The sequence below is a fragment of the Plecotus auritus genome (genome assembly GCF_963455305.1).
Source record: "Plecotus auritus genome assembly, chromosome: 7".
NCBI lineage: Eukaryota > Metazoa > Chordata > Mammalia > Chiroptera > Vespertilionidae > Plecotus > Plecotus auritus.
The window spans coordinates 22,758,879-22,774,026 of NC_137774.1; the positions used below are offsets into that span (position 1 = coordinate 22,758,879).

At 34.9% G+C, this 15,148-nt stretch overlaps 1 protein-coding gene across 1 annotated transcript in view; it reads left to right on the forward strand.

Annotated features, from left to right (window-relative positions):
- Positions 1-15,148, forward strand: part of BRIP1 (BRCA1 interacting DNA helicase 1) — a gene marked incomplete at its 3' end in the record, with an annotated part of 115,392 nt that overhangs the window by 44,535 nt on the left and 55,709 nt on the right. Inside the window, exons 7-11 of the mRNA XM_080680033.1 lie at positions 2,679-2,969; positions 5,438-5,659; positions 7,966-8,165; positions 11,393-11,525; positions 12,665-12,819. Of these exons, the coding sequence (XP_080536159.1) occupies positions 2,679-2,969; positions 5,438-5,659; positions 7,966-8,165; positions 11,393-11,525; positions 12,665-12,819 (1,001 nt within the window). The remainder of the gene's footprint in view (positions 1-2,678; positions 2,970-5,437; positions 5,660-7,965; positions 8,166-11,392; positions 11,526-12,664; positions 12,820-15,148) is intronic.

Consider the following 15,148-nt stretch of genomic DNA (forward strand, 5'->3'; position numbering starts at 1 on the left):
AATGTCTTTTTAAAGCCTCTGATCTATTGCCACATTTATTTTTTTCCATCCTCAAATATGATTGTACCAAATCCTTTAATAGAAGATCACTCCTGAAGAAATAATTTCTTTTTTTTTTTTCAAATTTTTATTAAGGTATTATATGTGTACATATCTTACCATTGCCCCCCCCTAATTTCTTTTTAAAATAGCAAAAGAAAAAGAATCAACTTTCTTTCTTAAATTCTTTCTTCTACTCTACTTGCCCATCCACCCACAGAAAAACTATCTTCTTGAGGACTCACTTTAAGTTGATAGATGGTGTGATGATTTCAGAGCACTTTAAATCTTAAAAAACAAACAAAAACATGTTAATAAAAAATTTGCCATCATTTATAATTTTTTAAACTATGAAATGAAAAACAAATTTAACTTACCTTAATAAAGCTGCTCTAGTGGAAACATTTTCTGAAACTAGTGCTTGATCTTAGTTTTTGTTAGTACAACTATAAGCATAACATTTAAAAATAAATTCATTATTTAAGTTATTAGTGCCCAATTCACACCTTTTAAAAATTAAAAAGTTTGAATCCAAAGCAGCATCTTATAAAGCTGTATAATAGCTTCTTTTTTTGTTTGAAAAAATTATGTGAAAAATGTATTTATACATATATGAAGGTCTACAAGTTATGAATTATTTGGGATGGGGAGCTGAGTTATTTTGTATATTTCTATGTTTGAATTTTTTTGGTCAGGAAAAAAGTGGAATTAAAAGGTGTAGGTGATAAACATTTAAGTGGAATTGGTGTTGAAAAGTGTTCCTTCCATCAAAATATAGATGACCTCCAAGCCTTCAGAAAAAAACACTTTACTGGATTACTTTTATGTTTGGATAGAAGAGAGCCACATAGTGTACAGCAATGCATTAGACCCCAGCTTTCTAATATTCACGATAAATTTAACTGTATCATAGGGAAGAGAAGTAGTATAATTGAGTGAAAAGATTGAAGGTATAAAAAAGTAAACTAATTCTGCTACCTAGAGTTACCCTAATTCTTTTACTATGTTAATTAATTAATGTGATCATTACAAAGACCAAAAAATAATTCAGTCAGAAATATCATAATTTGCATCCCATTTTTGTGTGTGATCATAAATTGTCAGATATTGCAATATATGTAACATAAACCACATGTCAGCTGTTTCCTGCCTCACTGTTGACAAGAGCCCCATTCATAACTCTTCTTTTTATCCTTTCAGTGAATAAGTAATTATTCAATATAGAAGGCAGGATATTTGGAACTGGCTATTTAATGTGGCAGCACTCTGTAATGAAATCTGCTGTTACTGGCAACCTGAGAGGGGAATGTAACAATTCCAGCATAGCTGTAACTTTATCTGCTTTGACTGTTTATTTGGCACATCAGTGAACCTTTTATCCCAGTGAGTGACAGTTCCAGAAGGGTCACATTTACATCCATTCTATCATGTATTGTAATATTTAATGGCGGACAAGGTTGAGTGAGACTGGCAGTAATTTGAACTTGCTTTTCCACTGAGTTGAGGCTAAAAGACAGCTTGAGCCCCAGTATTGTGGTGTAACATGCTATGACTTAGCATTTGTTGATGAAGGCTAATCTTACTGATTATATTTTTTTTCAAAAAAACTTCAGTTAAATGGTATATTTGTTCTACTAAACTATAACTCTACAGTACAAATTCTCTTACGCTACTGTGCTACTTAGCTTTTTCCCCCCATTAGTGATCACTTCTATAAACTAACCATTTCATGGAGTTTCTCTTAGTAAGGCTGCACTCTGTCTCACATATATAGTAATTAAGGTTAAAGTTAGGTAGTAGTTAGTAAGAATCCATGAGTTCTAATATATAGCATTATACTGCTTTTTATTTTTGAGAGTTTAGAAACAGGAGAGAAAAAAAATCAGGTAAACATTAGACTATATTCCTGAAGTTCCATATATGGTGTGTTTAAGGAGACATTTATATAACTATTTCAATTATGAAACTATTATGAGTAAAATTGTCCAGGAAAAGGTATCTTGAATGATAATTTTACTGATGGATTTGCTTTCTATGACAGGTAATTGAATTTCAGATATACTTGTTCCACACAAGCAACTTGCCTTTATTATTAAATATTAATAATATGCATTCATTTTCATACCTTTGCTAGAGAATAGTTCTCGCTTCTGTTGTTCAGTGATACTTAGATTCAACTTGATATTTCTATTCTTTTGTAAGCTATATTTTAAATACTTTAAAAATATAGGTATATTATAGGATATTTAAATGGACTGTGCTGTAAACAAAAATAGTACTATCAATTCTAAGCTCACTTGTTCACTTGAAGCCTAAGCAAAAATTAAAATTATCTTATTATTTTTATAATTTATGAAAGAGGAAAGTTAAAATGTATTTAAAGCATTTGTAATTTGAGAGTTGGAGTGGTATGTTAGAACCCAGTGCAAATATGAAAATATCATTTATAAGTTTTAAGAGTGAAAGAGAATCAATTTGAAATGGAATTTGTAGTTTTTCTTTAATGGCAAGTATTGGATGGTATCTTGATATTATTTGGAAGTTGTGATTCATTACTATGGGTTCTGATTCTATGAGAGGTTTGATGACATTTTTTATGGTAGTTCAGACATTAGTTATCTTTTTCTTTTCTTGTACAGCCCTCTGGTAACTGTTCTAGGTGCTGTTGTTCTACTAAACAAGGAAACAGTCAAGATTCTTCAAATGCCACTAAAAAGGATCATGGGGGGAAATCCAAGATACCAAAAATATATTTTGGGACACGTACACACAAGCAGATTGCTCAAATTACTAGAGAGCTCCGGAGAACAGCGTATTCAAGGGTCCCGATGACTATTCTTTCCAGCAGAGATCATACTTGTGTCCATCCTGAAGTAGTAGGTAACTTCAACAGAAATGAAAAGTGCATGGAATTGCTGGATGGAAAAAATGTGAGTAAAGTTACTTTGTTTTCGAGAAAAAAATAAGGTTAAAAGGATTACATTAACTCATTTTTTTGTTTATTTTTTATATGTACCTTTCCAGTTATAATCAAATAACTTATGAAATCAAATTAATTGCTAGTATTAATATTTTTTGAAAACTAATTTTACCACAAGAAAAATCTTTATTCAAGTTTAAATTTATGGTTTTTGTCCTAAAGTTTGGGGATATTTAATTCCTTGAAATTAATTTTTATTTAAATCAGATGTCTTCTTATTTTCTTCTAAGTCTTTCTACCAGAAATAGTCAAACATGGATGATGTCATAAGAAGAGATAAAAGTATTTAAATGGGCTAGATTTAATTAATGTCATACATATTTAAAACTTCAAAGGAAGATAGTTTATTTAGGTTTTCTTTGAGCAAATTTTAAAATGTTTTTTTTAATTGAATGAGAAATATAATGATTACCTTGTCTCATTCTGATTAACACAAACTTCTGTTTCCAAAAATTATATTAAATTACTAACTTTAAAGATATGTCATTGTGGTTTTGAAGTTTTCCAGGAAAATCTACATTGACATGAATTTGGACTAGAAATTTGGTGGAAATAGAGAAGTCTTTCTTACTAAAGACATGACTTTTAAATAATTTTTTGGCACAGTATTCATTTGGTAGTTTGTGTACCTGTTTGATAACTAGCTTATTCTAAAATGGAAGTTACGAGTCTGTAATTACACCCAGAAATTATTGGTGAACCATAAATTGATAGTATATGAAATGACCAATGATATTTTAATATATTTTGAAAGTTGTTAGATTTTTCACTAGTATGTTGTCAGAGTTGTTTTTGTACAAAAGGAGATGGGCTATAGCCTCTAGAGTTTCATTTAATTGACATATCACCTTCTACTATATAATGTAAATAAATTATTTTATATTATGCTTTTCTTTCTCAGTGCTTTCTTTTATTAGATGGAAATTTATTCAAGCTTTGTTTGGGATATTAAAAAGATGCTTCAAGAGGCATTCAGACATGTGAATATGAAATATAAGTACTAAGGAACTTAACTTGTTCAGAGCCAGGAAGAGAATACAGATTATTGAATCAAAACCATCGTTGAAATACTATTTATATTTATTTCCAATAAGTTCTTCTTAATTGAGGAACTGTGAAATCTTCACAATATTTAAAAAGTTCTCTTCAAGGAGAGATGAAAATACTAAAAAGATAATAAAATAGAGAAAAGGCTCTTCATGATAAAAACCCCATAAATTTTGTGCACTTTTAAGTAGACTTCTTTCCATAAGTGGGTAATTAATCTACTGGATTCCTCAAATTCTTGAAATTTCTCTTTTGTCTATAATTATATTTTATGCAAGAAGACTTGGCATTGCCTTTTTTTTTTTTTTTTACTTGTTATTGGGAAAATTTTAACATACTCATTTATTTGTTACCTCATTATTAAAAGCAATTATAAAGTTTAAGATTGTGCATTGAAAGCAGATAGTCTTATTTTATAATCCTCTAGAACACTATAGTGCTGGTTATGTTTTTTGATCTTTACTTTCATAAGTTTGAATAGTGTAAAAATAAAAAGTAATCCAGTAGACTTGAATGTTTAGAATTTTTCATCGGCATTTAGTTTCTGTTTTAAAGTAAACACGTCTTTAAAAATTAGCGATATACATAATTGAATATACCTGCTTGTAGTTGTTTGTCTTGACCTAATTCTGCCTCAGAATGCTTAGCTCATAGGCATACATGAACATTCTTTTTCTTGTTCCCAAGCCCTTAGGGTAATTTGGTATTGTAATGAGGGCCAATTACAAAGTCACCATAGGTGTCTATGTTTACTGTGGCTGAATTACCAAAGAGAAATGATAAATAGATAACTGACAGTTTGAGAGAAAAAGAGTGTAAAGTGTGATAACGCTTTAATTGACAGACTGCCCTCAGGGTTGTGTTACACTACTAAAATGGAGGAGCTTTTCTGGTTTTGCTATCAGCCTGTACAGGAGTGTCATTCTAAGTGCCCTTAAAGTGTAAACTTTCTGATTTTTTGGCTTGATCCAAAGGCCATGTGTTTTTGTTCACTGTTTCTTTTATGAACGTGCTCTTATACTGGAAATGCAATGCATTTATCTGTTAAAAGTTAATTTTGTTTCAGTTAAGAAAAAATTACCTTAACTAGCCCCAGAAATAATTTTAAAAGAATACTTTAGTTATGGAAGAATATCTGTTTTTGTTAGGATGAGATTTAACAGTTTTTAATCATAGACTCTGAAGGCATCTACCTTAGTAATCATTTTGTACAAATACAAGTTTTCTGAATAGTTGGGATGGTAGATATGGTATAATTTGTCTCATCTTTGCTTTTTGGCTTTAATGATGTTATTAAAATTCTGAGATAAACTTGTTTTATTTCTCTGGCCAATATTGGTTCACATTTCAATTATGCATATTTGTTTTTAGGGCAAATCCTGCTATTTTTATCATGGTGTTCATAAAATTTGTGGTCAACACACATTCCAGACTCTCCAAGGGATGTGCAAGGCCTGGGACATAGAAGAACTTGTCAGCTTGGGGAAAAAATTAAAGGCATGTCCATATTACACAGCACGAGAACTAATAGAAGACGCTGACATAATATTTTGTCCCTACAACTATCTTCTAGATGCACAAATAAGGGAAAGTGTGAGTAGATACGTAAAAATTAGAGCTTTTTCCTTACTTATTGGGATATAAGTGGTGAATGTGAAAGCTTTTAGATGTTTTAATGTCTTTTATTTTTTTTTATAGTTAATGTATGTAAGTGTATAAACAGATTAGAGTACTGAAAAAATATTGTAAGGTGTAGTAAAAATTGAATTTTAGATCTCGTCACTTTAATTTCCAAAGTAATAAGTACTTTTAAGGACCTAATACTGAAGCAGGATTATAGCAGAGTTTTCATCACCTTGTTAGTGGTGACATTTTGGACTGGATAATTTCTTGTTGTGTTGGGCTGTCTTGTGCATTATAAGATGTTGAACAGCTTCTCTGTTTTTATCCACTAGATGCCAGTAGCACCCTCACATGGTAATAATAAAAAATGTCTCCAGACTTTGCCAAATATACCCTGGGTGGCAAAATTGCCCCCAGTTAAGATCCATTTATAGCTATCACTCTCTCCATTTATGAATAGTCAGAAAGAATTATTTTAAAACATTTATCTAAAGAATCTGTTTTGAAGAATTTATGTTGGAAGATATTCATACTATGCAAATTATGCTTTGTGAGCTTTTGAGACGTGAACTTCATATACATCATTTGTGTTTATTTGCCTGGTTTTTCTTAGGGACATCAAATTGTTTCAGTATAAGACAAAAAAAATGAATAACTTGATATATTCAATTGTTATTTCTCTCTTTAGATCTGACTGCAAAACACTTGCTTTCTATCTCCTTAAGTTTGAAATGAATAGAATTATTTTTTACTACCCCTACTATCCTACCTCTTATCCTATCTCTTGGTTAAGTCTCTTTATTCTGAGCGACTCTGCAGATCAGTCTTCTAATATTACTGTTATTAATCTTTCCTCTGCTTAAAAATCTCTTAGTGCTCTTTGCTCATGGGGTAAAGTCCATATTTCTTAAGCTTACTTTCAAGTTGCTCAATAGTTTGACCTGAATTTGCTCTTTCAGCCTTCTCTGATGCAAACTCCCCAACTGGAACCCCTCAAAAATTACCTCATAGTGGTAATTACCTGGCTGGGTAGCTCAGTTGGTTTAGAGCGTCGTCTCAATATACCAAGGTTGTGGGTTTGATCCCTAACCAGGGCACATACAAGAATCAACCAAGGAATGCATAAATAAGTCAAACAACAAATCGATGTTTCTCTCTCTAAAATCAATCAAGCAATAAAAATTACCTTATAGTCCCCTGAGGATTCCTTGTTCTTTCCTGTATCTCTGCTTTTTTATTTTTAACCACTGAGCCATTCGGCCAGGCCTGTATTTCTGCTTTTGATGACACCTGTGTTGAAATGCCCTACTCTCTCTTTCCTATCCAAATCCAAGTCCTATTCCTCCTTAAACCCCATGTATTTCCTACTCTTCCATAGTTCTTTCTCAGTCATCTTCAACCCTCTGTATATTATTATTTCTTTAGAGTAACTCATTGACAGTTGCTTTGTGACATTTCTTTGTGTTAGTCAGGACTTTTCCAATGGCAAGTGACACAAACTCAGGTTCAGTAGAGCTTAAGAAAAACCACTTGACTAACTCTTCATTGTGATCGCTTTATGTTCAGGCAAGTTCTTTCCAGTGGGAACAAAGATAATCATAGGTAGCTAGCTAACCTGGAAAAAAGAACATGATCTTATATTAGTCACCCCAAATTACTCTGATTGGCCTGGTTTGGATTTCATATCCATTCTTGAACCAGTCACTGTGACCATGTAGGGATGTAATACTTTATTTAATTGACAAGCCTGGTCTCTGAGTCTAACCCATGTTGTAAGAGTGGTGATGTCCCTTGTTTAACAGATTAACAGTCCTACCAACATCACATAGGAGTTGGGGGAGAGCGGTTCTTACAATGAAGTGTTGCAGGACAGACTAAAATGAAATATACATTAATGTTTTGAGAGTCTTTTGAATCTTTTGTTACTTTAGTTTTAAAGGGTTTTTTTTACTCTGCTTTTTAAATTATGTTGGAGATCCCTTCATAGAGGGATTTTTATGCTCCTTTGTGTAGCCAGCTGTACTTTAATCCAGGCTCACTTAACACATTATTTTGGTTGTGATAGGTTTGCAAAGTATTTTGAGAGTGAAAAATGGCAAACTTTGTAATGTTGAGCTGATATTTGGTTGGCTTTAGGGCTTTAGAAGTTTTAAGGCCTAGAATCAGTTGCACTTGCAATATTGGCCTATAGTGTGAATTTTTAAATGAAACATCTACCTACTGCTGTTAAATGCATTTTGCTGAAAGTTTTACGGGCAATTTTTTTTGTCTTATAGATGGATATCAATCTGAAAGAACAGGTTGTCATTTTAGATGAAGCTCATAACATTGAGGACTGTGCTCGGGAATCAGCAAGTTACAGTATAACGGAAGTTCAGCTTCGGTTTGCTCGAGATGAACTAGATAGCATGGTCAACAATAACATAAGGAAGAAAGACCATGAACCCCTACAAGCTGTGTGCTGCAGCCTCATTAAGTAAGAACATTTCTCTATCAGTGTAATTTGTGCTGCCTTTATATTAAAAACATGTTTTATTTATTTATTTTTTTTAAAAAAAATATATTTTATTGATATTTTACAGAGAGGAAGGGAGAGGGATAGAGAGTTAGAAACATCGATGAGAGAGAAACATCGATCAGCTGCCTCCTGCACACCTCCCACCGGGGATGTGCCCGCAACCAAGGCACGTGCCCCTGACCGGAATCGAACCCGGGACCCTTCAGTCCACAGGCCGACGCTCTATCCACTGAGCCAAACCGGTTTCGGCAAAACATGTTTTATTTTGCAGAGTATTTTATAGTTAGCAAACGTTGACCAGGCTACTTTGGAAATGGATTGTTCCTTATCAGTTAAACTTTTAAAAATAGGCCTAGTCCAAAGTTTTGTCTTAGTCAAAAGAATATAATGGACAGAATAGATTTTTTTTAATATTGATAATTGTGAATCTTATTCTTAATTTAACAGCCCCATATGCTGTGTATAGGACATTGGGCTGAACATAAATTAATGGTTTTAATTAACATTTTAAAATTCTGGATATGGCATTAATTCATTGTTTTATCCTCCAATTTGAGTAGAATTCTGGTTTAATGAATTTGAATTAACCAATATCTCAATACTATAAAATAATACATTTAGTAGTAATTTTATTAAGATTTATATTACATAATTTCTCTTTCATTAGCCATTAGGTTTTTTATCTCTTTACTAGAGGCCTGGTGCATGAAATTTGTGCACTTGGGGGGGGGTCCCTCAGCCTGGCTTGCGAGAGGGCACAGGCCAGGCCGAGGGACCCCACCTGTGCACGATTGGGACCAGGGAGGGACACGGGAGGTTGGCCAGCTGGGGAGGGACCACAGGAGGGCTCCAGGGCATGTCTAGCCTGTCTCACTCAGTCCTGATCAGCCGGATCCCAGCAGCAAGCTAACCTACCAGTCGGAACATCTGCCCCCTGGTGGTCAGTGCACGTCATAGCGACTGGTCGACCAGTCGACTGTCTGCCCCTTGGTGGTCAGTGCATGTCATAGCAAGTGGTTGAGCAGCCTTAGCATATCATTAGCATATTATGCTTTGATTGGTTGAACAGACGACTGGACACTTAGCATATTAGGCTTTTATTATATAGGATCTTAGAAAAAACCTTCTCTGACTCTAGATCCTATTTCATTTATCTCAGCATTTTTCTGTTCCCTTAACACAGTATACTTTTTAAAAATGTGAAAGTTATACAGTCACATGTTTGAACAGAAAAGGTATACACAAATTTCTATTGTAAAAACCTCCTTCTCTCCCCACCCCCATATGCTTAGTTCTTGTCCTCCTATACAAATTTATCATTTAGTGCATGTTTATGCATAATGAGTCTATTCTTCTCAATTTTTTTGATAGTTCTTGTTTTGTTTGATGTCTAAATGTTCAAGTGCCTCAGGACTTGATCCTAGGACATCATTTCCTTTCTAGCTCTGCACTTCTCCTAAATTATATAACCCAGTCCCATAGCAGTACTGCCGAGGCCTGAACCTGTGTCTAGCCCCAACCTCTCCCAGGAGTGCTATTTTCATAAATCCAACTATACTTTATATCTTTGTATATAAAATTTCAGCTTTCCAAAACAAAACTTATTCCCTTCCCCTACCTAACTCCCTGTCTTTCTCATCTAAGCAAACAGTACTAATCAGTTTCTCAAATAGAAAATCTAAGTATAATTCTCAATTACTGCCCCACCGTGTCATTCAATTTATCAATAAGTCTTGTAAATGCCATCTACACAATATATCCCGAATTCCTCAGTCTCATGTCTACCATTCAACTACAATACTGTAACAGCCTCCTAACCCGTTTCTGCTTTCACTCTTGCCTTTCTCCTATAATCCATTCTGACTTTGAAGCTGGAATCATCTTTTAAACACTTAAAATAGATTCTCTCTCTCTCTCTCTCTCTCTCTCTCTCTCTCTCTCTCTCTCTCTCTCTCTCTCTCTCTTATTTAAAACCTTCCCATTGCATTTTGAATAGAATTCAAATTTCTTATCCTGGCTTAACATGATCTGATTCTTGCTTATCACTCTGACATTATTCATACCATTATTCCTTTTTGCCCATTGTGTTGCAAATACATTGGCTTTCTTTCAGGTCCTTAAAAGAGGATAATTTGTGAACACCTCAGGATCTTTGCATGATTTCTTCTGATTCTCCCAGGACTGGGTACATTTTGCTTTCAATGCTGCCATGACTAAGTACATTTGCCTTCAATTGTTAGAATAAATGTTACCTCAGGGAGAGCCTTCTTGATATTCAAATTAAAGTAGCAATTAGATTACATTAATCTAATTTAGTTACATTATACTTCTTATTGCTACCTGATATTTTCTTGTTCATGTATTTGTTTCTAAATTTCTTTCTTCCTTTAGTAGAATGTAATTTCCATGAGAATAAGGGCCTTCCCTATTTTACTAGTATGTACTGCTGTATTTTTACTACCTAGTATAGTTGTCTGGCATAATAATTGGCATTTAAGCACTTATTGGATGTACACATGTGTATATAAGTTAATGAATATATTTATATATTTTCTAGTAATTCACTTTTTTAAAAATATATTTTTATTGATTACAGAGAGGAAGGGAAAGGGAGAGAAAGAAACATCAATGATGAGAGAGAATCATTGATCGGCTGCCTCCTGCACGCCCCCTACTGGGGATCCAGCCCACAACCCAGGCATGTGCCCTTGACTGAGAATCGAACCAGGGACCTTTCAGTCTGCAGGCCCATGCTCTATCCACTGAGCCAAACCAGGCAGGGCTCTAGTAATTCTCTTCTTTTGTGTGTTAATATGTACCTTAATTTTTTTTATTAGATAGTTTTGTATTTCCTTTAATGTGCATTTGGGATGAGCTTCCAAGACATGGCTCTCATTTGGAGAGAGTCAAGTAAAGCAGTTGAATCCACAAAATGCTGCCTGTTTTTCTTTTCTGAATAAAAGCCTGTTTGTTTTTTTCTGATCGAAAGCTTGCTCTTTAGCTATGTGAATGTTTATTTTGTAATATGAGATATGCTTTTAGGACACAAATATGTCTTAATTAATCCATATTTGTGTCCTAAGAGCTTCAAGGAATCCAGATGAACATATCTCAATTCTCTGTTCTATGAAAATGGTGCCCATAGGATGATACTGGCTGATGGGGACTATTTTATTTTATTCCAGTTGGTTAGAAGCAAACTCTGAACATCTTGTGGAACGGGATTATGAATCATCCTGTAAAATATGGAGTGGAAGTGAAATGCTCTTAAATTTACACAAAATGGGTATCACCACTGCTACTTTTCCCATTTTGCAGGTAAGGTTTCTTTCCACCTGTGGAAATTCATTTGGTGAATTAGAAATGATTAATAGTGAATAAGTTTTATCCAGGGTAAAAAATATAGCAATTTGTTTTAAAATTTTATTATGTAAGTTTGAAAGTATTATGTGTGATGGCATAAATTATGGATGAAAAAGTAGTAGTATTTTGTTTGAAGGAAATGAGGCTTAAAGGAATGAATTGCTTATTCGAAGATAAAATAAGTCAATATTTTTAGGTTGTAAATTTATTTTGTTAATTGTAAAAGTTAAAAATTTGGGAAATAAATAGGTAAGAAGTTCATATTTTCTTCTCAGAATAGTGGTTTATAAACCTAGGTGGATGGAGATCATGAGTGGGCTATGGGATACTGTGAACATTATGAAGTCGTATGCAAAATTTTATGAGTATGTGACTTGTTTTTGTGTATCCCATGAGGTAGGGAATCCATTTTGATTTCCATATGGATAGTGAATTTTCTCATTATCATTTACTAAATAGTCCACCTTTTACCTCTATTTGTAATGCCATTTCTGTAACATATCTAATTTTTCATCCATGTGTGAATTTAATTTTGAACTCTATGATTCTGTTTATCTAAACTGTTATATGTGTATTACTGTTAGAAAAATGCTGATATATCTGGTAAGGCATATCTCCTCACTTTGTTCTTTTCCTTTGGAATGATCTTGGCTATTCTTAGCCTTACTCTGCCATTTGAATTTTAGAATTAGCTTTGGTTCATTTGTTTAATTTTTCTTGTAATATAGTCATATTATTCTGAGCATCAGAATACACTGGAAATAATTCAGGCATTTAGGTGACATATCAACTCTTTTAAGCTCCATGGAGAAACCATTTGGTAAGTACATTTTTATGTAGGTCATTACTTTTGAAGGGTACTAAATAATACCCTGATTACCTGAAGATGTAATGAACCTCCTAAATATATAATATTATTAAAGGTCTTAGAAGATAATGTGGGAATCTAAGGCATGTTGTTAGCACTTGTGTATTAGTAAAGTTTGCCTACAATTTCAATGTATATTTCATTTGGGTTTCATTATAGCTTTGCAAAGTTTGTTTTACTCCTTAACCCTCCCCCACTGTATACTTAATACTGTAATTTCTTATAGGGACATTTTTCTGCTGTCCTTCAAAAAGAAGAAAAAATGTTACTGGTTCATGGTAAAGAGGAGACAAGAGAAGTACCTGTTATTAGTGCTTCAACTCAAATAATGCTCAAAGGACTTTTTATGGTGCTTGACTATCTTTTTAGGCAAAATAGCAGGTAAATGAAGATATCTGATCTGTATTTTTTCTCTTAAAAATATTAGCCTTATTGGATGTTAGCATGTGTTTAATACATTCTTATTTTGTATGAGTACATAGGATAATAATAAACCATCGGTAGAAATATTGCTCTCCTTGGCACAGATTCAGATTAATTGAAATTAGTCTTTATTAATGGAAATAAGTATAGAAATCAATAGATACACTAATTCAGCATTAAATTTATAGTTCTCTAGGACTAAATTTAAGCAGTTAAGTTGTCTTTTAAGTATCCTATCTAATGTAGACTAATAAAAGAGAAAGATGCAAATGGACCGTACCTTCGAGACTCCCAACAGCACATTGGGTTAATGTGCATACTCAATCAGGAGTGAGTATGCACATTAACCCAACAAAGATGGTGGATTAATTTGCATATGCAGGCGCCGAGCGGCTGGGGGCGGGGCGGGATGCCTGCGTCGTCATCATGGCGATGACGCAGGTGTTCCATATCGCCCCCAGCCGCTCCGGGCCTCTGGGCAGCATGGGAAGGTGGAAAGGCGTCTCTGGGACAGAGCAAAGGCAGCTCTGGTCTGGAGGGGAAGGAAGGCCCATTCTTGCACAAATCTTTGTGCATCGGGCCTCTAGTAATCTAATAAAAGAGTCATATGCAAATTGACCATCACTCCAACACACAAGATGGCCGCCCCCATGTGGTCAAAGATAGCTGCCCCCATGTGGACACAAGATGGCCACCACAAGATGGCCTGCAGGGAAGGGCAGTTGTGGGCGATCAGGCCAGCATGGGAGGGCAGTTAAGGGTGACCAGGCCTGCAGGGGAGGGCAGTTAGGGGCAACCAGATTGGCAGGGGAGGGCAGTTAGGGGTGACCAGGCCTGCAAGGGAGGGCAGTTGTGGGTGATCAGGCCTGCAAAGGAGGGCAGTTGTGGGCGATCAGGCCAGCAGGGGAGGGCAGTTAGGGGTGACCAGGTCTGCAGGGGAGGGCAGTTGGGTGTGACCAGGCCTGCAGGGGAGGGCAGTTGGGGGGGACCAGGCTGGCAGAGGAGGGCAGTTGGGGGCAACCAGGCCGGCAGGGGAGGGCAGTTGGGGGCAACCAGGCCGGCAGGGGAGTGGTTAGGGGGTGATCAGGCTGGCAGGCAGTTAAGCGGTTGGGAGCCAGCAGTCCTGGATTGTGAGAGGGATGTCCGACTGCCCGTTTAGGCCCAATCCCTGTGGGTTTGGGCCTAAATGGGCAGTCGGACATCCCTCAAGGGGTTCCAGATTGGAGAGGGTGCAGGCTGGGCTGAGGGACAACCCCCCCTCCCCGTGCACGAATTTTGTGCACCAGGCCTCTAGTAGTTTACATATGTTTCTTCCAGTATTAGAAAGTTTCTTATTGCATAAAGCCTCTATTTAGTGAATTGTGCAAAATGAAAAGCAGTTATGGTAATCTCTGGTTCTAGTGTTTTGTTTTTTAAATTGTGGTAATATGTACATAACATAAAATTTATCGTCTTAAACATTTTTAAGTGTATATTTCAGTGGCATTAAGTAGATTCACATTGTTGTACAACCACCACCACTAACCATTTCTAGAACTTTTTCGTCATCCCAAATAGGAACTCTCTACCCATGAAACAATATCTCCCAAATATCTACCATTTTCCTCTCTTCACAGCCTCTATTCTACTTTCATCTTTATGGATTTGCCCTTTCTTGGTATCTCATATAAGTGGAACCATATATACTTGTTCCTTTGTGTCTTGCTTATTTCACTTTTTAAAAATTTTATTTTATTGTTTAAAGTATTACAAATAGTAGTACATATGTCTTCCTTTTCCCCCCGCCCCCATTGACCTTCCCCCGTTATTTCACTTTTCAGGGTTCATCTATGCTATAACATATATCAGAATAGCATTCTTTTTAATGGCTGATTAATATCATATATATAAATATATATATATATATATCACATTTTGTTTATCCATATTGATGTACATTTGGATTGTTTGCACCTTTTGCCAATTGTGAATAATGCTGCAGTGAACATTTATGTACAAGTATCATATTGAGTCCTTTTTTTGACTTCTTCTGAGTATGTACCTAGCAGTGGAATTGCAGGATCATATGGTAATTCTGTATTTAAGTTTTTGAGGAACCAACATACTGTTTTTCACAGCAGCTGCACATTTTAGATTCTCATAGTTACACACAAGAGTTCCAATTTCTCCACATCCTTGCCAGCACTTGTTCTTTCTGTTTTTGTTTTTAATAGTAACCATTCTAATGGGCATTGTGGTATCTCCTTTTGTTTTGACTTATATTTTCCTAATGGCTAGAGATGTCAAG